At 43.0% G+C, this 24,395-nt stretch overlaps 1 protein-coding gene across 1 annotated transcript; it reads right to left on the minus strand.

The window, feature by feature from the left end:
• Positions 1-24,395, minus strand: RS1 (retinoschisin 1; the record flags this gene model as incomplete). The annotated part of the gene is made up of 6 exons (XM_080910053.1): positions 1-153; positions 2,735-2,930; positions 3,383-3,524; positions 11,481-11,586; positions 13,228-13,253; positions 24,344-24,395. 6 exons carry the CDS (start codon positions 24,393-24,395, stop codon positions 1-3), a joined length of 675 nt encoding a protein of 224 aa, XP_080766179.1.

A 24,395-nucleotide genomic window follows, 5' to 3' on the forward strand; every position in this document is an offset into this window, starting at 1 on the left:
TCAGACACACTTGCTGGCACACTCGAGAAGCTCCATCCGGATGGCAATTCGAACATGCCAGCCTAGAGGGATCAGTCGGATGAAGCGGGAAATGATGGGAGGCCTCAGTAAGTTCTGGACGGTAGAGCTCCGGTCTGAGTTTCCATAGAAGACCTAAACAGAAACAAGAAGCCTGCTCAGTATCACCATAGAGGAGGGAAAAGGTAAAATGACTCCTGACTAGAGCTAGTATGTATGTGTGAGTGTGTATTTGTGTGTGTGTTTGTGTGTTAAGCTACTTAAGCTGACAGTGCTCCCCACAAGAACTATGCTCTCTCTTACCATGTGAGTTCTGAGTTGAACTTAGGTTGCCATGCTTTGTGGCAAGTACCTTTACCTGCTGAGCTATCTCACTGGCCCCAGCCTCAATTTTAAGCAATGGAGAAACTTAGAAAGTGGATGAACTACAGAAAACTGCACCACCCCATTAAATCTGAATGGATGATTGCAAACAGCACTGGGGGTGTCTGAGTATGCATGGAGGCGTTGCACTATTCAAAATGGTGGCAAGGAGCCATGTGTGCCCAGTTAAATTTATGTGAAATAAAGGTAGATGAAAATTTAGTTTCTTACCTCTGTGTGTGTGTGTGTGTGTGTGTGTGTGTGTGTGTGTGTGTATGTGTTTCTGAGTGTTTGCTTGTGGTACCGTGTCCTTGTATGTGTTAAGCTAGCAGTCTACCACAACACATGCCCAGCTCACATTGTAAGTGCTCATTAGCTGCTTTCTGTCATCACAGATAATCCTCTTGGATGGTTGCTAGAATATGCCTCTTGACTTTTTTAGAAACTATTTCCCATTTCTATCCTTTTCACTTTGACAGAAAGTTTTGAAAGGGTCCATAGCATATATTCCAAAGATATCCAAAATACACTCAAGTCAAATCTTGTGCCGGCCTCTGAAGTTGGAAGCCAAAGCTTAAATGTGTATTTTTTTTTCTTTGATACAAGTGACAAATGCCTTTTAGGTTTGGAAAAAAACAATTTTTATCAAACAGACAAAAACTAGAGGGAAAATTCTGGGAAGGAGAAGTTAGTGTTGGCATAAAGGGATAAAAGGCTTTAGTGTTTTGTCAGAAGGCAATGTAAGATGTTGCAGACAGTAGTTCTGAAGAAATCACTTTTTGCACTCTTTCCAGGGTCACTGTGTTCTACTCCCTGACAGAAGGGCATTTCATTCCCTCCTCTTTATCCTAAAAATATTTAATGGCTGCACTTAGCTTTATCCATCCACAAAACAGGTGCACCTTGTTTACAGCCATCCTGCCTTTCTTCCTAGTAGCAGGGCATGAGCTGCCCTCCCCTGCTGTTTGTCCTTGAGTGCATTCAACTCAGAAGCAGGTGAAGAGGGGGTTCCTGAAATCTGAGATGTCATGAATAGAGTGGAGTGCCTCGGAGCACCATCAAGGCCTCACAAGCGCAAGGCTGAAAACTGAATCCTACAGTCTTTTGGAGAGTACAACTGGTAAAGGCCAGAGAGTGAAAGTTTGAGGTGCTGGACTGTGGCCCAGTTGGTGGTGTGCTTGACTAACAAGCACAAAAGGCTGGGTTCTGATCCCCAGCATCAAAAAAAAAAAGCATCAAAATGTTTTTCCCATTGTGTCAAACTCCTCAAGACCTCAAATCTCAACCCATGAATGTCTTACTGTGCAAACTGTCACCTTGGACTCCAAGGCTTTCTGATTATTAGCCACATATGTCTATTCAACCTGATTAAATGTCCAGAAGTGGTGGAATGTGCCTGTAATCCTAGCGTTCAGGTGAATGAGGCAAAAGAACCAGGACCAGCCTATGCTACACATTGAGAGGACAGAGATAGGAAGTAGCCTGAAGAATTCCTTGCTGTTGTGCAAAAAAGAAAAAAAGAAAAGAAAAAAAAGCTAGCATTTTCAAACAGCTAAGTGAATTTTCAATTTATTTTTTATTGATCCCAAATACATCCAGGAGCTTAACATGTTAGTTCAAATGGAGATCTAGACGGAACTCAGTCCTCAAGGATGAATAGAACATTGTCTGGACTGGCACCATCTTTTAAAGAGCCATGTAGGCTGTTAATTTTAATTCATCTTACTATTACCCATTACTAACATTTTCAAACTTGTTTTTAGTATTTCTCTTATTATTATGCATACCTCTGTGTGTGTATGGCCATGTATAAAGGGGGTCCAGAAGTCCTTGGAAGCCAGAGCATCTGATCTCCTGGAACTGGGGTTATAGAATCCTATGATCTTAGTGCTGGAGCTGGATCCTAGCTCTCTGCAAGACTAGTATGTGTTCTTAACCACAGAGCCATCTCTCTAGCCTCAATGTGGCTCACTTGCTGGGCTTCCAAAAGGTTTGAAGCAGTCAGTCTCAGCCAATAGTAAGAAGCAACCATAAGTATACAAGTAAGTAATAACAGGCGAGGCCCATGGAGCCCCACAGTCGATGTTCTAGTGTTTTCAAGAGACTATATTCTAATACTAAGAACCAGAAAAATACTTTTTTTTTTTGCACAAAAGACCAACATTCATTTACAAACTGCTAGTCTCCCAGACTACAACTGGAAAAAGAGAGAAGACACAGTGGAGAAGGAACACAGACGTCCCAACATGCAGAGGGACCAGTGCTCTGACAGAAACGTGGACTCGGGAGCATAAGGATGGGGCACGCCTCAGGGGCTGTGAGCTGAGGCTGATTTGGAGTGACCTCCACTTACCCGATTGTTTCCGGTCTGATCCTTATAGTAAACCCAGTTCAGGCGTTCATCAGTCCTATATTGCACACTGTACTTGGTCATCCACTCATCAATGTCACAGCGTCCTTGGGTAAGGATCCCAGAAATCACCTTGATCTCCTTCAGATCTATCTGTAACCACTGGCTACTGTCCTGATACTTGGAAAGCCAAGCACACCTGCCAGGAACACATCAAATTACCAGGAGCCATCCTCTGTTGGCTGTAAAAAGTCAACAGGTGCTGAGTTTTGAGGGGTCACTAGCATCAAGAGGTATCAACCCAACTCTGGGCCTTCAGACAGCCCAATTCTCAGTTCTTTTCCTTAAGAAAGACTTCCCTCGCATGTTTAACTGATGAGTTCTTTCTTCTTCATCTTCCCAACAGTGTCCATCCCTTGTGAAGGGATGCATGGATGTGTTTACAGTCTGTCTCTCCCTCTTCATTGTGTGCCTCAAAGACCAAGGGACTTACCCACCCTGCCAGCACTGTACAGCCAGTCCTTGGCACAACCAGGCACTCAGTCAGGGGCTGTTGAATAATGCTTTCTGTGCCATCCATTGAGGAGACAGACCTAATTTTTCAAAGCACATCTTTAAAAATATAAGAATGACTCTGCCTGCCCTACTTACCCAAAACCTTGACTGTTGAGCCGGGCCTTGTTTGCTGTCCACGAGGAATACCAGCCCACATACTGCTCTGGGTTGGAGCAAGTGATCTGATCTGGTGTGACCTCCCCTGACTCGAAACCCAGGGGCTTGTGATATGGGCATTCTGGGGAGGAAAAACAGCACACACTCAAACACCCAAAATCTCTAGGCAGAGTGATGGCATATGTATGTGTGGAGTCCCAGCTCCTCTGGACTGCTCTGAAAAAGAACAGAGATCTCATCCCAAAACCCAAAAGAAGGAATGAACCCCTCCTTATCCCAGAACTTTAGCAGGAAATGGCTTGAAGGACAAAGCAAGAAACACAGTAAATTTGCAGGTCGCAGACATTTCATTTTTCAGCATGATACTGGATGCACAGAGCCCATGTGCCATAAGTGCTCACACGGGATGAAGGTGAACTGAAGAAAAGTGGGGGGGTTGGAGGAGCAGGTTCTATGGCAACCTCATTGAGGAGGGGGGATGTGAAAAATGCACCCACCTCCCTCATCAACTTAGAGATCTAAATGCCAAGAGGTGTGTAGTGAAATAGCATAGTGAAATGCCAGGTGTCCAGTTTTAGTTCCCTCGTTATCACAGGTTGAACTGCGCTGCATAAGAACAGTAGGGTCTCTAATTGTTCTTGGGTAGCAGATGATGCCAATTATGGAAATAAAACAAAAGTGAGCAGCAAAATGGTGTGTGTGTGTGTGTGTGTGTGTGTGTGTGTGTGTGTGTGTGTGTGTGTGTGTACTGAGACTAACTTCTTGTGAATTGTCGTTTTCTCACTCTCTGAAGAAAAATAAGGGCTGACTAAATAGGCAGCAGCTCAACTCAAGGAGGCTGCTTTCTTCTAAATGGGGCCAGCCAGAGCGGTCCTTATAGTCTAGTTGCCTGCTGCTCCCTTCGCTTTGTAACTAAGTACTCTCACTGAAACCAGCATTGTGGGGTGGGGCATCTCTAGAATGAGACAGATACCTGGGATAAGGGAGGTGTCCAAGAATCTGTGGGCGTGACCTTAGCTGTGACTCACAGTATTGGGGATATGGAACCTGAAACAAGCTATAGCCAGGCAGGGACCCCAGTGGAGCGATAGGGACACCAACCCACCCACAGAACTTTCAATCCAAAATTTATCCTGTCTACAGACCAACAGTCAACTAACCTGTACCCTGGTGGCTCTCAGCAACTGGACCTCCACCAGTGAAAGAGCATACACAGCTAGACCCAGGCCTTCCTGTTATATGTAGCAGATGTGCAACTTGGTCTTCATTTCACGTGGGTCCCAAACAACTGTAGTGGAGGCTAACCTAAAGCTGTTGCTTATATGTGGGATTTGTTTGTTTAGCTGGGCTAACTTGTCTAGCCTCGATGGGAGAGGAAACCCCTAGCCTCACGATGTGCCAGGGTGTGAGGATACCAAGGGAGCCCACCTGCTCAGAGAAGGGGAGGGGAGATGGGGGAAATGATTGTGGGAGGGAGAAACTGGAGGGAGGGCAGTGAACTGGATGTAACATGAATAAGTAAAAAAATAGACAGATACATAGATAATAAATAGGGAAAATTTGTTTAGGAAAGCAGGTGGGTTTGGCTAGCAAGCATTAACTGGCTAAACCCTGCTATAGAAGATTAAAGCTGACTTGCTTAAGCCAACCCCCCCCCACCAAAAACAAACAAACAAAACAAAAACAGCATTGGGTTATCTTGCCAATTGACAATCTACATTCCTATTTGAGAATGATAAATTCCAAATAATGCAAATGAAATTATGTTCTCTGTGTTTTTAAATCTGAATTCAAGCAAAAGAGGTGTGTTTGTCGTGGCATTGGCTGAGGTTCCCAAATTCAGTAAAACAGTTGGGGGCTATAGATCAGTGGTACTGTGTTTCTGTAGCATGGACATAGTTCCATCTTCTGTGTGTGTGTGTGTGTGTGTGTGTGTGTGTGTGTATGTGTGTGTGTGTGTATGTGTGTGTGTGTGTCTGTGTGTGTGTGTGTGTGTGTATACACGTGCATGCAAACACACACACACACAACCCACTTACACAAATGGCCATGTTCTTGCCCTGCCTGAGATTACACATAGACAGGATAGACACAGGCTTAGAGCTAGGATGGCTCTACTTCCTTTCTGCCTATAAGTGCATGTCAGTGTGGCCGGGCTTGAGAGGACAGCATTTGTAGTTTATCAAGTGCTCAAGGCCTTGAAGTCTATTAAAATCATGCCAGTTTTCAGGAGAGAGTATGGGCGCTTTTCTGAGCCAAGCAATCACACCTGGTGTAGCTGAATCATTAGGGAAGCTTATTAAGAATGCAGTGTCTAGGAGTCCACTCCCGGAGTGGAGTATTTTTAACAAGCATACTTTCAAAGTGCATTTTAAAAGCTTTGGCCTGCTAGGGAACGAGTTTTGTGGGCAGGTGAATTGAGAGATCCAAACACTCAAGCCCCAACTCCCCTCCAGCCTGCCAGACAGAGTCAAACTACCAGAAGGCGGGACAAGATCCCCACAACAGAAAACAGGGTTTTAATGGGCCTTTGCTTGTCACATAGACCTGACTGGTTTTCAGGATGGAAGGTTTCATGTAGCCTAGGCTGGCTTGAAACTATGAATACTTACTCTGTGGTTTAAGCCTGGCCTTGTTCTTTCTGCCTTCACTGCCCAAATACTGAGATTATGGGTGTGCACCAACCATCCTAACCTCCCCAGGTTTTTTAATCTGTAAGGGGTTTTTTCTTTGTTTGCCATGAAGGCAAATGTGCCAAAACCATGAAATAGGCTATAGGGAAGAGGCAGAAAAGAAGGAAAATCTCGTTACCATCTTCCCGTCACTGTCTGTAGCAGTTTGATCTTTCCATTTACCTTCCATTGACTCTCTTGCTTTGCTTCCCACACGCTCTGTGCACCAGTTCGGAGTATGCTGGACATCTACAGTGGTCATGCTCTCAGAGACCTGGGAGGGTTTGTCCAGCAGCTCAGACTGTGTGTTTCAGAGGCCTGGGACTAGAGCTCAATTGGTAGAGTCCTTACCTAGCCTTGGCTTTCATCTACAGAACCTGGGCATGGTTGTATACAATTCATGAAAGCTAGAAGCAGGAGGACAAAGCAATTTAAAGACATCCTTGGCTACATAGTGAGCTCCAGGCCAGCCTGCCTGAAATACCTGAGATCCTGTCTCAGAAAGGAAAGAGGGAGAAGGAGAGAGACAGAGACACAGAGAGATACAGAGAGAGACAGAATCTAAATAATGCCATGTGGATGGCATAAAGAAGTTTGGTGTCCTTTATAATCCAAGGTGGCCCTGTGTCACCCTATCTCCTTGTCTAGTTCTCTGGGTCTTGGACTTTGACACCTTCAAGCTACAAAACAAAGATTATATATAGACCAGGAAGAATCAATCTGAGCTGCACCATGTAGTCACCCAGGAGCTTCATGCACACCGGTACTCTGATATTCTCAGAGAGTCTCTGCTCAGATTGGACCGCAGATGGTTATAATGAGCAGTTAGGAATAAAGAGGCCTGCCCAGTGCCGGTGAGCTTAGTTCTTAATGCCCACTTAGCCTGTTTCCTTACTTGTGAATGAGCATCACAGTAATATTGCCTTGAGACACTTGCAAAAAAGATAGTGTTTAACAGTTGTATACTTAGAAGAGTAGAGTGCCTAGCTAAAAAGGAGCATGCTGCAATATGGGTTGGTTCTTTCTTTAACTTTGCATGTTTTCTCTTTGGATTAACTATAGGAGAAATCCAATACCCCGTGCTTGTCTGTCCTCTCCTCCACCTACCCAAGATGAGAATTTTGAATGATCTATACAGTACCAGAAGAATGGGAGATAGCCACAGCTAAGCAGGAGGGACCTTGTGGAGATCTGAGCTCACTAAGATATGTTTTCACTGAGCAATGGGACCAAGGATGAGTTAGCCCTCTGGATATCCTCAGGAAATCATCTGGTGATTCTAAGGAAGTGTGACCCAGAGAGAGCTCCCACCATAAACAGCTGTATACCCTTTGTGTGGCCCAGTCCTCTACCAGTACTTGCAAGAATCAAAGGGCAGACCCTGGTTGGCCTCACAGACATTATCTTCTCAAGGTTTTGCCCAGCGATTTTATTATAATCAGCTACTATACTGGTGAGAGAAAGAGAGAGAGAGAGAGAGAGAGAGAGAGAGAGAGAGAGAGAGAGAGAGAGAGAGAGAGAAAGGCATATAAGTGCGTGAATGTGCACATGTCCATGTGGAGGTCCCATGAAGAGGATGTTGGGTGAATTCCTCTATCACTCTCTGCCTTATTCCTTTAAGACAGGATCTCTTACTGAAATAAAGTTCAGTGTTTTGGCTGGGCAGACTGGCCACCAAATTCCTAGAATTCTCCTGCCTTCATCTACCAATGCTGAGGTTACAGATACAATAATGCCTAGGTTTTGTTTCTTTGTTTTGAGGTTGTTTATTCAATTTGTTTTAATCAGGTTTCATTTTGCACTGTAGGCTAGCCTGGTACTATGCATGCCAGGCTAGCCTCAGACTTATATATTGCCTGCTTCTGCCTCATGAATACTTGAATTGATGGTGTGTGCCTGCACACCTCGTGAAGCCTAGTGTTTAATGTGGATGCTGGGAATTGAAACCCAGGTCCCCAAGCTTGCATAGAAAGAATGCTTACCAACTGACCCATCGCAACTCACCAGCCCCATTATACTTTTCGTATAGTCATCTCACTCTTAAGGGAAAAATTCAACCTCTCTCATGGTTCCTATGACCCTTGGTAATGAGATTGATAAGGGTATTGTGAAATGTGTTACTAAGATACTTTATTCAGGCTCTATTTTATGGGGCTGTAACTGTGAACTCCAGGCTTGCTTATAAAGAATATTCAGAGCTAAAGGAAAAGATAGGAATGTTGCTCAGTGGTAGAGTATTTATCTACCATATTCAAGGTCTTGGTGTGTAGCTCTCTGATTTCCACCCTTGCCTAGCATGTGTAAGGCACTAGGTTCAAATCCCAGCACCACAAAAGAAAAACAAAGTTGCCCCCAAAGAAACCCAAACAAAACTAAGCCCAGTGACACGTCTAGAATCCCAGTTCTCAGGACAACGAGGAATTCAAGGTCATGCTTGGCTATATGAGTTCGGTCAAAAAAACAAAGGGAGGATAGAGCAGCTCAGGAACATTTCTGACAAATAGCTGAGAGCTGTGAATAATAGTATATTGTGTTTATGTGTGTGTGTTAGAACTGAAAATATATAATAGAATGTAAAATAATAAAAGAATAATATTTATAAAAGATACATGTACAGATAACAGAATATTAATGTGGAATAAAAGTAAAGTACTAAAGAGCTATTGGATTTTCTTTATATTTTTTTCTTTGAGTAGTGCTGAGGATTGAACCTGGGCCTTCATATATGTGGGCTATATCCCCAGGCTTAACCTCTGCATTTCTTAAGCTTCTGCATGCCCCACCCTGCTATACCCTTATGAAGCCAGGCCAATGTTAGGTCAACTGTGGAAAAGGCAGAATTGGCATTTGTAATTGTTTTAGCTGATGGTAAAAAAGGTTGCTGACCTTCTGTGAGCAGGATGCCTAGACTTTATCTGACATACCACCATGGGCTTTCTTAGCCACTGTGAGTGACAATACCCATATTTCTGTGCTTTCTAGGATCTTCTCTCTTAAGGCAGGCCCCGATAGAAACAACTCTGAAGATCAAGTCTGACAAAGTGATCCTCTTGGCATTCCATGAGAAAACGAAAACAGTGACCAACAAACACCTTCCAGATGTTTGAGCCTAGTCCTGCTGCCATGAATCCTGCCCAAAACAGCCAATTAACAGGACGAACTGACCATTTAACACTGACATGGTTTTCTTCCTTTCTACCTGAAGATATCTGTGTTGCTAGAAGAAATAAAGACTATAAAGAGAACATATTGGAATCTCAAGTTCATTTATATGAATAAACATTATTCATATAAATGAATATAAATATTTATAAATATGATGTATTACTATAAAATATGAATATTTATAAATAGAATATATTTATTTATTTGGGGGGCATGGTTGAAGGGAGCGTGCACATGTAGAAGATCAGCAAAGGAGCGGAGGTCAGACGACAACATTGAGCAGTCACCCTCTCTATCCACCGTGTGGGTCTGCTTATTGGGCACCTTGGTTTGCTGAGCCATGCCACTGGTCCTATCCATTCATCTTTGACATTGTGTCCTATGTAATCCAGGACTTCTTCAAACTCCCTGTGTAGCACTGAATATGGTCTTGAAATAATGGTCTTCCTACTTGAACCTCCAGAGTTATGGGATCAAGGGCTCAACAGTGGAACCCAGTCTCGGTATGGGTTGGACAGGCACTTTTCCGACAGAGCTATATTCCCCGCCCTCCGTCTACTTTTCAGCAAGCTTCTTTGGAGTAGAATTCTACTATATCTGATGTCCTTACTAGAAATACCTTATTTAAAACAAATGTCAGGCTTAGAATGATCAGGTCGGACACACTGAGAAGAGAGTAAGAGGGTATGTGATCATCAGGCTGACCAGATAAGAGGGGTGACAGGGCTCTGAGGAAAACAACAAAGCTAGGTCTTAGCATTCCCCAGCTGGCTTCCCTCTAGTCTGCTTCTCATGCTATGGGTAGTTTACACGATTGAATTTCAGATAAAGATTACTTCTAATAAAGTTTGCATCTGTATTACAGAAAAATTACAGCTTCAGGCGAGCAAGGGCAGAAAATGATAGATCAAGACGTAGAAGTCTAGACAATCAAGACTGCCCTTTGCCACTGCAGGAGATTCTGGAGGGTTAGACTCACTTTCTGTTTTGCTACCTCGCCTGCTAAACTCCTTTTGCTTGCTATAAGAAACCATGGCTACTTGCACCTTTTCCTTGTGCCCCAGTGTGATTCTTCCCCATCCTTCAGGAGGAGGCTTATCTCCCCATCCATAGCAGAAAAAATAATCCCATTTTCACTGAATGACCAACCTTAGTTAGATGGAGCCAAAGTCTTTGTTCCTGCATTCCTATCAGTGCCCAGCACACAATAGGTGTGGGGTTAAAGTCCTTGAGCAGATTCAGGCTCTACTAGAGAAGGTCCTTTAAGATTGGGCAGGTCACATTTAACAGCTTCAGGAGTCCTTGCCACCAAGCATAATGGGACATCCCTGAGGAAACCCCACTTCACTGAACATCCTTTCTGTTTCCCAACTCCCCACCCCTACTCCACAGTTTCCTAAAGAAGAGACTGAGTTTCTGTTGAGAAACAGAGATTAACACACTCTCAGAACCAGTAGAGGCATGGCTTTCATGCCCCATCAGGCCTGGGCCATGGAAAGGATTAAGCTTTGGAAATATTTACAGAGACAGTGCAAGCCTCTGCAAGTCTGCTCTAATTTCTGTAACCTCCAGGAGGCAACAAAACAAAAGAACTAATGTCTATTAAAGGCCACAGTTGGCCAAGTCTAACACAATGACGCCTTGTCCCATTTATTTCTCCTAACAACCCAATAGAGCAAGCAGTTCTCAACTTGTGGGTCAAGACCCCCTTGGCAAACTGCTGTCTTCAAAAATATTTACATTATGATTCATAACTAACAAAGTCATAGTTATGAAGTAGCAACAAAACTAATTTTATGGTCTGGTCATTACAACATGAACTATAGAGCTCCTCCATTTTGCCTGAACTCTGGCAATCTATGAAATGACAGTAATTTTGTTTCTAGAAGCGACTTGTTTTACTAGATTCTTGTCCTCCCTATTCTCATTGCTGATTTGGAGACAGCCTGACTCCAATCAGAAGATATAGAAATACTACCTCCACCCGCACACATTTCCACTGATACCTATAAAGAAGGGACTTCCCTCATGCTGAGTTACTTTCAGATTATATTGACAGTTGGGTCTTACCTGTCTATCTCAGGCAAGCCAGGGAGAGAGAGGGCCTGGCAGCTGCTGATGGACAGAGTGTTGGAGCAGTGGCCACTGTAAGATGTGAGGCTCACAAGACAACTTGAGAGAAAGCAGATCAGAGGGATTGAGAGCTGGAAGGAGGAATGCTCGGGCGTTGAGCCACTCACCTGGAATACAGTCTAAGGAGGTAGATCCAGCAGACCACAGAGCATTGGCCCCTCCCTGACAATCACACTTGCATGCCTTCTGATACCAAGGGTCCTCACCCTCATCCTGCAGGCAGCCAGAGGAGCACAAGTCACAAAAGTCATAGTCAAAGGCAACTGGCTAGAGCACCACAAGAAGCTTATTTGCAAAGGTCGGACCTACTCATTACAGTGTGTGGTTCTGGCTCTCACTGTAATGCCAGCACTTGGGAGATAGGGACAGGAAGATCAAGGGTTCAAGTCAGGGTTCAAGGTTATCATCAGCTACATAGCAAGTTCCAGGTCAGCTTGGACTATGTGAGAATTTGCCTCAAAAAAAAAAAAAGCAACAATTGACAACAAAAAGGAATAACAACAGCAAAACAGATGCCAATCTAATTGGGTGTGAAGAAACCCCACCAGCCTTCCTGGAGATGCAGCTAAGTGTTAATCTGTTTGCCTAGCATGGACAAAGGTACCTAAAATAGATCTGGGCGGGTGTTTTTTAGATTGTCTTTCTTATTTCCTTGCTTTGAGACACAGTCTCTTGTGTCCCAGGCTGGCCTTAAACTCTATAGAAAACCCCTGCCTCTATCTCTTGGGATTATAAATATTTACCTCCTTGTATGCTAGATAAGCAATCGGTCAACTGAGTTATATATCTCTAGCTTCTTCCCTCTCTCCCTCCCCCTCCCCCCACCCTCTCCCCTTCCCTCCCTCCCTCCCCCTCCCCCCACCCTCTCCCCTTCCCTCCCTCCCTCCCCCTCCCCCCACCCTCTCCCCTTCCCTCCCTCCCTCCCCCTCCCCCCACCCTCTCCCCTTCCCTCCCTCCCTCCCCCTCCCCCCACCCTCTCCCCTTCCCTCCCTCCCTCCCCCTCCCCCCACCCTCTCCCCTTCCCTTCCTCCCTCTCCCCCTCCCACCCTCTCCCCTTCCCTCCCTCCCTCTCCCCCTCCCTCCCTATCTCCCTCCCTCCCTCCCTCTCCCCCTCCCTATCTCCCTCCCTCCCTCCCTCCCTCCCTATCTTCCCCCTCCCTCCCTCCCTCTCTCCCTCCCTCCCTCCCTCCCTCCCTCCCTCTCTCTCTCTCTCTCTCTCTCTCTCTCTATCTCTATCTCTCTTTCTCTCTCTCATCAGTGTCTCACTTTGTAGCCCAGGCTATCCTGGAATCCACTACCTTAAGTGCCTCAGTTTACTGCATGCTGGAATGATAGGGCTAAATTCAGTGTAAAACTTCTTTTTAAAATACACTTGAAAGGGGGCTGGGGACATGCATGGCTCAGTGGGTAAGAGCACTTGCAAGTATGTGGACCTGAGTTCAAATCTCCAGATCCCAGGCAGAAAACCCAACAGAAATCTGGGCATGGCTACAGGATGTGTCTGTAGCCCCAGTTTAGGGGGATAGAGAAGGGTGGTTTAGGTAGCTCTTGGCCAGCCTACCTAGCCACAAAAGCAAGTTTCCAATTCAGTGAGAGAGCCTGAATAAGGCAAGAGTGGCTAGAATAGAGGAAAACCCTCCTTTACACTCATGTACACAGCCAGAACACAAAACAGTATACATTTGGAAGTCTCTCTCAGGGATCAGTAGGTAACTCAAGGCAAATCACTGGCTTGGCTTGCACAGGGCCCTAGGCTTCACCCTTGGCACTCTTCCCCCGAACAGTGCTAGACTCATACATTAGTTTTACTTCAAAAGCATCAACGAAAATGTCATCTTTCTTACTGTAACATACCTCTGTCGAAGACAATCCCAGTGTGGCTGAGCAAAAGAACAAAAGAGAAGAAAATTAAATTAAGAAAGGAAAGCGGGCAAGATGAAAGCAATGCCAAGGAGGTTAAGGGGCTCATCCTGGAAAAAGTCCAGTTGAGGTCAACAGATGCTGGAAAAGAAGGTAGGAAAAGGGTGGCAATTATTATTTTTGTTCTGTCTAGAATAAGGAAAATACATTAATATAACAAAGCAGGGTGCAGTACAGCTTTCTTTTTAAAGGACATTTATTTATGTATTTGTTTGTTTATGTATTGTTTTGTTTTTTTCTGAGGGATTGGGCTAAATGGGAGACTGGCAGACCATTGCACCGGTGTGGGGATGGGAGGATGCAGACGTCTCATTCTCTCCTTCTACCATGCCAGACTTGGCACAAGTGCCCTCAGCTGCAGAGCCCTCTTCCCAGCCCACTTTACCTCTCACTGTCAACGCCAATGCTGTTAGCATTCCAATCCAATTCTTTCTAGCTACCCCGCCCCTTTTGCAGAAAAAGTGTTTTATATTTTTAAAAAATATTTTTTTGAGATTATATTCACATTTCTCTCTTTTCTCCCTCCAAATGCTCCCATATACCCATCCCCACTCTCCTTCAAATTCATCATATTTTCACCAATTGTTATTGCATTCATATACATGCATGTATGTATACATGCACATATACATGCATACACATATACACACACATACATATATACACACACATTCACATATGCATATATACACGTATACATGTATACTTACATACATATACATTCCTAAATATAATCCATCTGGTCCTTGTAATGCTACTTGTATTTCAGGGCTGTTTGGCACTGGACTATTCTATCATGACAAGAAAGGCAGAGCAGCAATCAAAGCAGCTATAGCTGTGGCAGCAGGATCCTAAGGCCTAAGGTCACCCCACGTACCACAGACGTACTTAAGCATCCACATTTATTGAGCACTAGTTACAGTAGCAACACTATGGAAGCAGCCTAAATGGCCATCAACAGAGAAATGGATAAAGAAAATGTGGCATGTATTCACAATAAAGAATGAAGTTATGTCATTAAAAAAAAAAAAAAAAAAAAAAAAAAAAAAAAAAAAAAAAAAAAAAACATGTGGGAGTTTACCTTCTACACAATGTTGGCTTATATTTTCCTTTTCATAACTTGTTCCATTACTGATTAAGTCTTCCTCCTCCACCCTTTCTCCTCCTCCCCTTCCTCCGCTTCCTCCATTTTCTTTTACTCCTCCTTTCTGTATGCTATCCAGGAATTGATCCATAACTACCTTGCTGTGCCACATTCTTGTTAGGAAAAGTCACATGGTGGCATGTGAGTATGACCTCAGCACTTCAAGAGGGAAAGGCAGGAAGGATGTTGGCAGTCTAAGGCTGTCTTCAGCTGCATGGAAGTCTGAGGCAAGCCTGGGTCGCATGAGACCCCGTTTCATAAAAATAATAATAATTGAAAACCAGTTTGGACTACCTAGCAAAATTCTCATAGATAAACAACAGGGACTGGAATTCAAAATACTGGACACTTTACCAAGGTTTCAATTCCCAGCACCCATATGGTAGCTTACAGCCATCTATAACTCTCATCCCAGACTCTATGCCCTGTTCTGGTCTCTGAGGGCACAGGCATACAAACAGTACACACATGTATGCCTACAGATACCCGTTCATACACATAAACTCTAAAATTTCTCCTTTTCCTCTCATTCTTTCCTATGAAAAAAGACACTGTATAATGATTCTAATTCACCTAATAATTCTCTCAAGAGCATTCACACTCTTATGCTCACAATCCCACCCCTCCAGGGTCTCACTATGTATGGCTCTATGATCTCATTATAGCCCTGGATAGTCTGGAATTCTCTATGTAGACCATGCTGGCCTCAAACTCACAGAGATGTACCCGACTCTGCCTCCTGAGAGCTGGGATCAAAGGCATGCACCAACACAATCTGCTTGTATATGGTGTCGCTGTCATAGGTTGACTGAGAGTCCAAATAAATACTCAGGAGTAGTAAACCTGGATCATGTTGTAGTTCAAGAGGTTTGTTTTGTTGCTTGTCTTTTGTTTGTTTTTTGGGGTATTTTATTTTGTTTTTTGTTTTGTGGGAGGGGAACCTCTGTGCTGATTTCCATAGTGGCTACATACACCAGTTTACACAGCCACAAATAGTGAATAAAGTGTTCTTCTCATCCACATCTTTTTCATGTAAAACTTAATAGGAAATTCCATGCTTGTATGTATTCCTGTGTGTACAGTGTATGTGATCCTGTAGTTAAAGGACATTCTCAGATGTTTCTCAGGAACCATTTACCTTTTTTTTTTTGAGAGGGTGGGGGGCTGTCCCTCAGTGGCCTGGAAATGGACAAATAAACTAGGCTAACTGTTCAGCCAGCCACAGGGATCCTCCTGTCTCCTTTTCCCCAGTATGCCCAGCTTTTTAAATTTGATTTCTGGGGATTGAACAGAGTTCTTCATACTTGCATATCAGGTACTCTACCAGCTAAGATCTCTCATCAGCCCAAATTTGCATGCTTTTATTAATCTGTAATTTGTCATAAGGATTCTTAGCCGTGAACCTAGGAATGAATAAGTAACATATTTTAATTTTCTCCTCCTTAGTGCCAAAGCCCCCACTTCTTTTCAACAAAACAAATCTCTTTATTTCTGTGCTGACTAGCAAACAATACACACCTACTGTAAAATTCTCAAAAGAAACCTGAGTGTAGACAATGGAAGCTGTAAGTCCCTCCTCTAACCACTTCGTCATTTAACCAGAGAATCAATTGGATGCCCATAAAAAGCTTTCAGCTTGAGAATAGACACTCATCTTCTTATCGTGGTTATAAAAGCTCCCAGTTAAAGAATACACATTTCCCCATTCTATGGCCACATTGTGGCACTCATTGGGAGACTGACACTGGACTGTAGGCCCTATGCAGCAGAAGCCCAGGGAGACTTGAAGATCTGGAAGAAAATAGACCACTGGACAGTTCCCATGGTGATGCTTGGACTGTGATAGAAGTCAGGAAACATTGCTCCTAAATCTACTAAGATTTAGGGTCAGTAACTTCACTGGTAGCCACCACACTGTTAGCTCTTCTGAGACCTTGTTCCTCTGTTAATCACCTCTTACAGGCAGAACTGACCCTCTAGGGTAGCAGTGAATGTGAAGAACTGTCATTTTTTGTTGTTTCTATTTTGGGTTTTTGGAAATAGGATCTCATATAGCTGGGGATGGCAACAAACTGACTATATAGCCAAGGCTGGCCTTGAAATCTTAATTTCCCAACATCTACCTCCTGGGTGCTGAGATTACGGATATGTGCCTCCATGCTGGGTTTGGGTGTTCACCATAGTACTGGATGCTGTGATCTAATGATTTGGCTTCCTTTCCTCCTGCTCAATAACTATGTTGAAATCTCTTCACCAATGTGAGAGCATCTGGAAATGGAGGGTTTGGAAGGTAATTAAGTCATTTTGGGGCTCTGACTAAGCTATCTCCTCACACCAATGGAGCAAATGCTTTAATATAAGGTTCTAGAAAGATGAATATGTCCCACCTGTAAGGACACTGACAAAAAGTACCACCTATGAACCAGCAGCCCTCACCAGACACAGAACCTGCTAGGGCATTTGATCGGAGACATCTGATCCTCTAGAACTGTTGTCGTATTGAAGCCAGTCTGTGTTGTTTTGTTTTAGTTGAGCAAGTGAACCAATATCTTAGTTCCTTTGCTATGAATATCATAAAGTACCATGACCAAGGTAACTTATAAAAGAAAATATTCAGTTAGGCTATATGGTTTTAGGAGATTAGAATTAACGATGCCAGAGCAAAGGCATGACAGCTGGAAGAGCCGAGAGTTCATATTTCAATCAGCAAAATAGGAGACACAGAGAAGCACACTGGGAAACTTCAAAACCTTCCCCCAGTGGCAGACCTCTTCCAGCCAGGTCACACATTTTGATCCTTCCCAAATAGTTCCGCCAACTGGGGACCAAGTTTCCAAGCATATGAACCTATGCAGACCATTTTCATTCAAACCACCACAGCAAGTACTTCGATGATAGGGCCTGCACTAGTGAAATAAATCACCTAGGGCTTCATCTTTTCAAATGCAGTGGATTCTCTCCAGCACTGCCCTTTTATCACCACAGTGCCACACTAGGTGCTGTCAGCCTTTCTTGTCTACCTTCAGCTTCCACCATTCTTTGTTTCCTTTGAGAGCTTCAAGTACTTCAAGTACCACACAGATATTGCCAAAGCCAAGGTTCAGACTCTTGCATAGAATGGCTTACTAGATCTCTACATGTAGCTCTTACTATTCTAAACAAGACCCAACCAAAACGTTGTCAGGGTAGAGAACATTGATTCTATTGATTGGTTGAAGGTAGTTTAGCCTCTTTGGATTTTGGTAACTTATATCAAGGCTGAGTATATGAGTTCCTCATAAACCACTAATTCAATTTATAATTAGAAATGTTTTCACATATTTTTCCCAAAATAAAAATGTGCTCTAGAATGTTCATGAAAGCAAACCTTGTAATGCCTACTCTTCAACTGCAAGTACTTGTGTGGCCCTCAAGAGGAAAGAGACATAGTGATAAATTCACAAAATAGAACACTAAACCACAATGAAAATAGTCAGAAGTAAAAGAGCACGGGAATAAGAAGGAGGGCTTCCCTGCACTCCACAGCCCCTGCCTGCCCTTAGCACTCCCAACATGCCTCGCTGCTCACATCTATCCTCCATCTGCCAATGCAGAGAAGTGAAACCCACTTGCTCAAGCCCCTCAGATGGGTGCTCCTCAGGATATTTCCTTATCTCTGTGATGAGTCACAACAAGACTATGGTCTGCCACCTGCCCACATCTCTTTATGAGCATTTGCTCTATGTATTTCTTGCCATGCCCTGGTCCACAGATTTGTTTGTTTGTTTGTTTTTTTCTTTGTCTCAAATCCCTGCCAACTTCTCTTCTTCCACATGCTCTTTGCCCTAAAATGGACTTTCTTAATTCCCAACTCACCCTTTGGCCTTTGTTCTCAACACCTTCCTTCCTTCCTTCATTCCTTCCTTCCTTCCTTCCCTCTTTTCTTCCTTCCTTCCTTCCTTCCTTCCTTCCCTCTTTTCTTCCTTCCTTTCTTCTTTCCTTTTTCCTTCCTCCACCCTAGTCTTTTGAGTCAGGGTCAGGGCTAGGACTATAGCTCAGTTGGTAGAGTGCTTGTCTTAACAAAAGCCTCGGCTTTGATCCCCAGCACTACATAAACTCGACATGGTGGCATTCATTCATTCTTGTAATCCCAGCACTTGGGAGATGAAAGCAGGAGAGTCAAGAAGTTCAGGGTCATCCTTTGCTTTATAGTGAGTTCAAAACTAGCTTCCAGCCAGCCTAAACTATAAGAGATCACTGAGCTATATATAACCATAGTCCGGGAGAATTCATGAGATTAGCACCTCTCTGATTTAGGGACTGTTAATCTGGAGGTACTATCCTTCACCTCTCACCCTCTAGAGAAGCTGGGATACCTAAGAGACAATGAACTAAGGGACCTAGCCACTTAGCAGACATGGGGTAGAGCTTATTCCTACACTTCACTAAATATGTGGCTGATTTTTTGCAGGTTCTCCCAACCACTGGCTTCCTGCCCCTCAGCCCAAGAGGGCCTACTGGTTGTATAAACATCAGTGTGTCAAGACTTTTGTGGAAAGATAAAAGAGAGGATCAAGCCTGAATCTGTCACCTAAGAACATCGACTAAAGTTCAGGTGAGCCAACCCGCAGTTCACAAGAGGCTCAGCAAATAGCTTTCAGAGACATCTGTACCCTTCCTTATTCCAGGAGGGGAGGGGTAGAGGTGAGAACTGGCCAATAGGAACTTATTATTCCTATTAAATTTGGTGCTGATTTCTTGCAGGTTCCTCCACCCACTGACTCGCCTCCCTACCAAGCATTTGACTGCAGGCAGCCTGGGATTCCTATGAAAATGAGCAGAGAAAGAGGGAACAGCAGGCATTTTACAGAAAAAAAAAAAAAAAAAAAAAAAAATAACCGTTGTCACCAAGGGAGCATCGACTGAAAGTCACTGTTGCAGATCTCCCAAAATGATTTAATCACCAAAACAACTGGGGAATAAAAGCATGAAGCACGCCAGAATATAATATAATATTGTTGGGAAGTGAGAAAGGGGGAATGGCAACCTTTAGAAGAAAAATCATAAATTAGCTGGATCCTGTAGATGCATCCTTTCCTGCCTACTCAGGTTAGTCCTGTGCTCCGGGCACATGTTTACAGGTGATTCTGCCACTTGCTCATCTTAGGTTTGTGCTCATGTGTCCTATTTATTCAAATGGTTGAACCCTTGGGAAGACCCCCTTGTCACCACAGGGGGTAGGGGTGGGGGAGTCAATCAAGGCATGCTTTTTTCTCTGCATGGACCTTGTAAATCCAAGAAGAAAAGTGTGCCTTAGAGATACAGAGAAGGGTTTGTTTTGGATTATTTTGGTCTTTTTGATTGGGTATCACATAGAATTCACTCACTTAGAAATTGAAGAAGCAGGGGAGAAAAGCATAAGACTATGAATGATTTTAAAAAGAAGTAACTAGCCCCTTAATCTACTTGAGAAACAGGAATAAAGACACAGGAGAAAACCAGCAGGCTGCAATAATGTTCCTTTTGGGAAGAAGAAAGAAGGAAATTGCTTCTAGTGTGAAAGTGTTGCTATTTTAGGCGACAGGCATATTCATGGATAAATCTGTTATCCTTTCATGCTCAACACAGATGAACCTCGCAGACACATGGCAAGCAAAAGACAAAAGACCACATGTTGTGCAATAGCATTTTAGTGTAAAGTCTAGAAGAGGCAAATCTATAGATGACAGAAAGGGAATTTGTGGATGCCAGGGACTGGGGCTGGGGGTGGGGAGAATAGGGAGCAAGTATTTAATATCTGTAGTGCCGAAAAGGTTCTAAAATTGGATCATATGTGCCACAAATCTGTAAGCATATTTACAAATCTACTGAATTTTACCCTCTAAGTGGATGAATTAAATGGTGCATAAACCACATCTTTTAAAAGTTGCTTTTGGTTGGAGAGATGGCTCACAGGTTAATAAAATATACTGCTTTTTCGGGGACTCTATTCTCAGCACCAACGTCTGAGAATCCAGCTTCTGGTGATCTGATGTCTCCACAGGCCTCCACAGGCACCTGCATGGATATACATACTGCTCCCTGAGACACATAATTAAAAATAAAAGTCTTTGAAAAATCAGTTGCTTTTTATAAAACATAAAATAAAATTGCACTACCTGATGGCTTTTATGCCCACAAAAGGGACATAGTTACCTGTAAGATGGGGCTGGATAGCTCCATCCACCTGTCTACAAGAAACATAACCCAAAACTGGGCTAACATGTTTGAATAGGATGGGTGTTTTAATCACGGATGGCATAGGACCCACACTGCACAGTGGAAGATAAACAGGGTCCCAACTTAGTTCTATGCCATCCATTTTTGTCTTAGTGTGATCACACATGTGGTCCCAAATGAACCCTCATTCAGGGCAGAAACAAAGCTCATCTACTGATCTTATTTCACAATGATAAAAAATGGCTGTCATCAAAGAATAGTATAGAAAGAACATAGAATAAATGAGCCAAAGAATAAAGTTTGAATGGGCTTCCACTGTCCAATGGAATGTATCATTCCCATGTGTGTTGGTTTATGTCTCCATCTGGATTAGAAACCGATAGAGCACACACTTTGTGTCCTATAACTGTCCTCTGTTTTGCACCATATCCATGTTTGCTCTGGATAGAGTACAGAGGGACTTTCTGAGTCACACTATCCATTTTTGGATGGCTTGTTTCCTTCTAAGTATGGTGACGGATACACACATGCACATACACATGCACACACACACATACATTATTAGTAAATATTAGAATACTTCTGCCCATGGGAGAGTGTACTGATTTGAATGAGAATGGCCCTCATAGGCCCATATTTGAATACTTGGTTCACAGTTGGTGGAACTGCAGCCTTATTGAAGGAGACATGTCACTGGGGACAGGCTTCGAGGTTTCCAAAGCTCACACCAGGCCCACTTAGTTATCTCTCAGCTTTGTGACTGTGTCTCAAGATATAAACTCCTAGCTACTGTATCATGCTTGCCTGCCTGATACCAAGTCCTTGCCTCACCCTCTATAATTGTAAACCCTCAATGAACTGTTTCTTCTCTCAGTTGCCTTGGTCACACCAATAGAAAAATAAGACAGATGGGAGGGTCAAAGAGAATCTTTACTAGATGTGGGGATCTGATTCCTAGTGTCGAGTTCTAATGTTTACCCTGTTGCAAATATTCAGACATAGGTTTGTGTTGCACATGGAGGCCAGAGGACAATCGTGGATATCATGTCTCAGGATCCATCCTTTTGTCTTTTCTCTTAAGTTAGTTTTCTTTTATATATAGACACACCAGAAGAAGATATCGGGCCCCATTATAGATGGTTGTGACCATGGAATTGAACTCAGGACCTCTGAAAGAGCAGTCAGTGCTCTTAACCACTGAGCCATCTCTCCAGCCCCTCTACTCCCTTTTTTAAGACAGGGTCTCTCATTGCCCTGGTGCTCACCTAGTAGGCTAGGCTGGAGAACAAGGTCTAGACATCTGCTTCCTTAGCACTGAGATTATAAGCGTTGCATCACTATGTTTGACATTATTTTCAGACTTTTATTTTTCACTTTATGTGAATGAGTGTTTTTCTGGCATGCATAGGACCATGTCTGGTGCGTGAAGAGGTTATAAGAGTCTTTCTGAGACCCTGGAACTGTAGTTCTAGAGCCTGGGGAGGCAAGCTTAGGGCCTCTAACAAGGGCTGTTAACTCCTCCATCACCTCTCCCCTCTGGCTGTCATGCCTGGCTTATTTTGTTGTTTGTTTGTTTGTTTTGTTTTTTTGTTTTTAAACAAGGAAAGTTCCTGGGATTGAACTCAAGTCACCATGCATTTCATAGACTAAGCGGTCTCTTCAACCCCGGACAAGGGTTCTTAACAGAGTAGTGTGAACAAATGAATCTCAACGCCAACCATGTGAAAGAGGAAGTGTGAGCACCATGAACTTCTGTCTGAGAACCAGAGGTATCTGGATCAAAGACTTTGCTTAGACCTTTTTGTAAGAAAAGAACAAGAAACCAAAGAGAAGAAACATAAATAGCAAACATCAGAAAGCCTGAGAAAGATCTTGGGATAAGTTGGATATAGATCTCAGGAGTAGAGCTTTTGTTTAGTAGACACAAGGCCCTGGGCTCCATCTCCAGGCCTGATAATTAAAAAACAAATTAAAAAAATCGCACAAATTCCTGACATATAATTATAAAGGACGAAGCTAGAATGCCAACAAGTATCCTTAGAAATGTATCTTAGAAATTGGATGTGGTGGCTCATGCTTGAAATCTTAGCACTTAGAAGGTATAAACAGGCTGACTGTTGCTAAGAGGTCAAATGCAGTCTGGACTACAGGGTAAATTAAAAGCTAGCCTGGGCTTCAATGTGGGATCTTGTCTCAAAATAATAATCATAAAAATAATAATAATAACTAAGAAAAAAAACTGTTCCTTTGAGTTTTTAGCTTGACCTTGAGATTTTATTTTCACAAGTCTTTCCAAACACTAGATAATAAAAGACACAAACAAGGCTGCTGGTACACACACACACACACACACACACACACACACACACAACACACGGAGAAAACAGGAAGATGGTATAAGCCAGGAATTCTGACTCTTGTGTGTATTCATCTTGTCGACTGGCAGGTCATTTGTAGAGCAGTGAGGCCTCCCTTTTCCTGTAACACTCTAAACACACATTGTCACCCAGAAGTCATTCAACCACTTTCTTTCCTTTCTTCCTTCCTTCTCTCTTCCCTTCCTTCTCTCTTCCCCTCCTTCTCTCTCTCCTTCCTTCCCTCCTTTTTTCCCTCCCTCTCTCTTTCCTTCTTTTCTTTCTCCCTCCCTCCCTGACAGGGACTCACTATATAGCTCAGCTTAGCATAGACCCCCTGCCAGTATTGAGACAGGGTCTCAGCTCAAGTTGACCTCAAACTTAAGTAGCTGAGGTTGGCATTGAACTCATAACCTTCCTGCCTTAATTTGCCCAATACTAGGACTGCAGGTATGCATAGCTATGCCAAATTATTTGTTTGTTTTTTATACTGCTTCTGCGGATTAAACTCAGGAACTGATGGAGGTTGGTTGGGGCTATACCACCGAGCCATGTCCCCAGCCTTCCAACCAATGTTTAATATTTGAAAGTATAAACTTTAAAAGGAATTCTGAATTGGTAGGCATTTGAGAGGTAAGAGAGACATGAGAATATTATGTCTAAATCTGAAAGAGATTTGAATTGTATTTGATTGACATTTTAGAGATTTTAGCTTTAATCTGCCCTTATTTAAGCATATCATGCCTACCAGGGCCACATTTAGAAGTTTAAAAGTAATGAAGTATATTGAGTCTTTAGGGTTTATTGACTTTCTTTGGATTATTTTATTAGACTTCTATTAGAATGCAGTGGTACTTGGCTTTATGCTAATCCGTATTTAAACTAAGGTGACCCTTTGTCCTGATTTGCCTGGGACAGTCCTCATTTACACTTGTCCCAGCAGAGCTATTAATAGCTTCATCCTTAACCCTTAGTAATAGTCAGGTTTAGAATATTAAATTCTACAATTGTTCTAAATTTGCCTCCCAAAATTTCCAAGAAACATGACTTCTCATTCATTGTTGCAATTTACAGTTGTTTTATACAAATTCTGAGGCCCTTCTTTCCTTCTGTTGGAGTTTCAGCATCATTTGAACAGTAGAAGGTTCCTGGTGAAACTAGGAAGCCAGTAGCAAGACGGTGACAAACATAGCCACATATATATGATCTTTTAAATTAATAACCTGTGAACTAATTGGCATGTTGTCATCAAACATTTTAATATTCAGGTTGTACGTCTATGTATCAACTATTTTCTGTATTAAATCACATTATTAAATATAATAATAAATGTCAAGAGCAGAATAGCACATACCTTCATAGCCAAAGAGAAGTAACAAGAAGAAGCCTTCAATCTTGCGTGGCAT

Source organism: Micromys minutus, assembly GCF_963924665.1.
Source record: "Micromys minutus genome assembly, chromosome: X".
Lineage (NCBI taxonomy): Eukaryota > Metazoa > Chordata > Mammalia > Rodentia > Muridae > Micromys > Micromys minutus.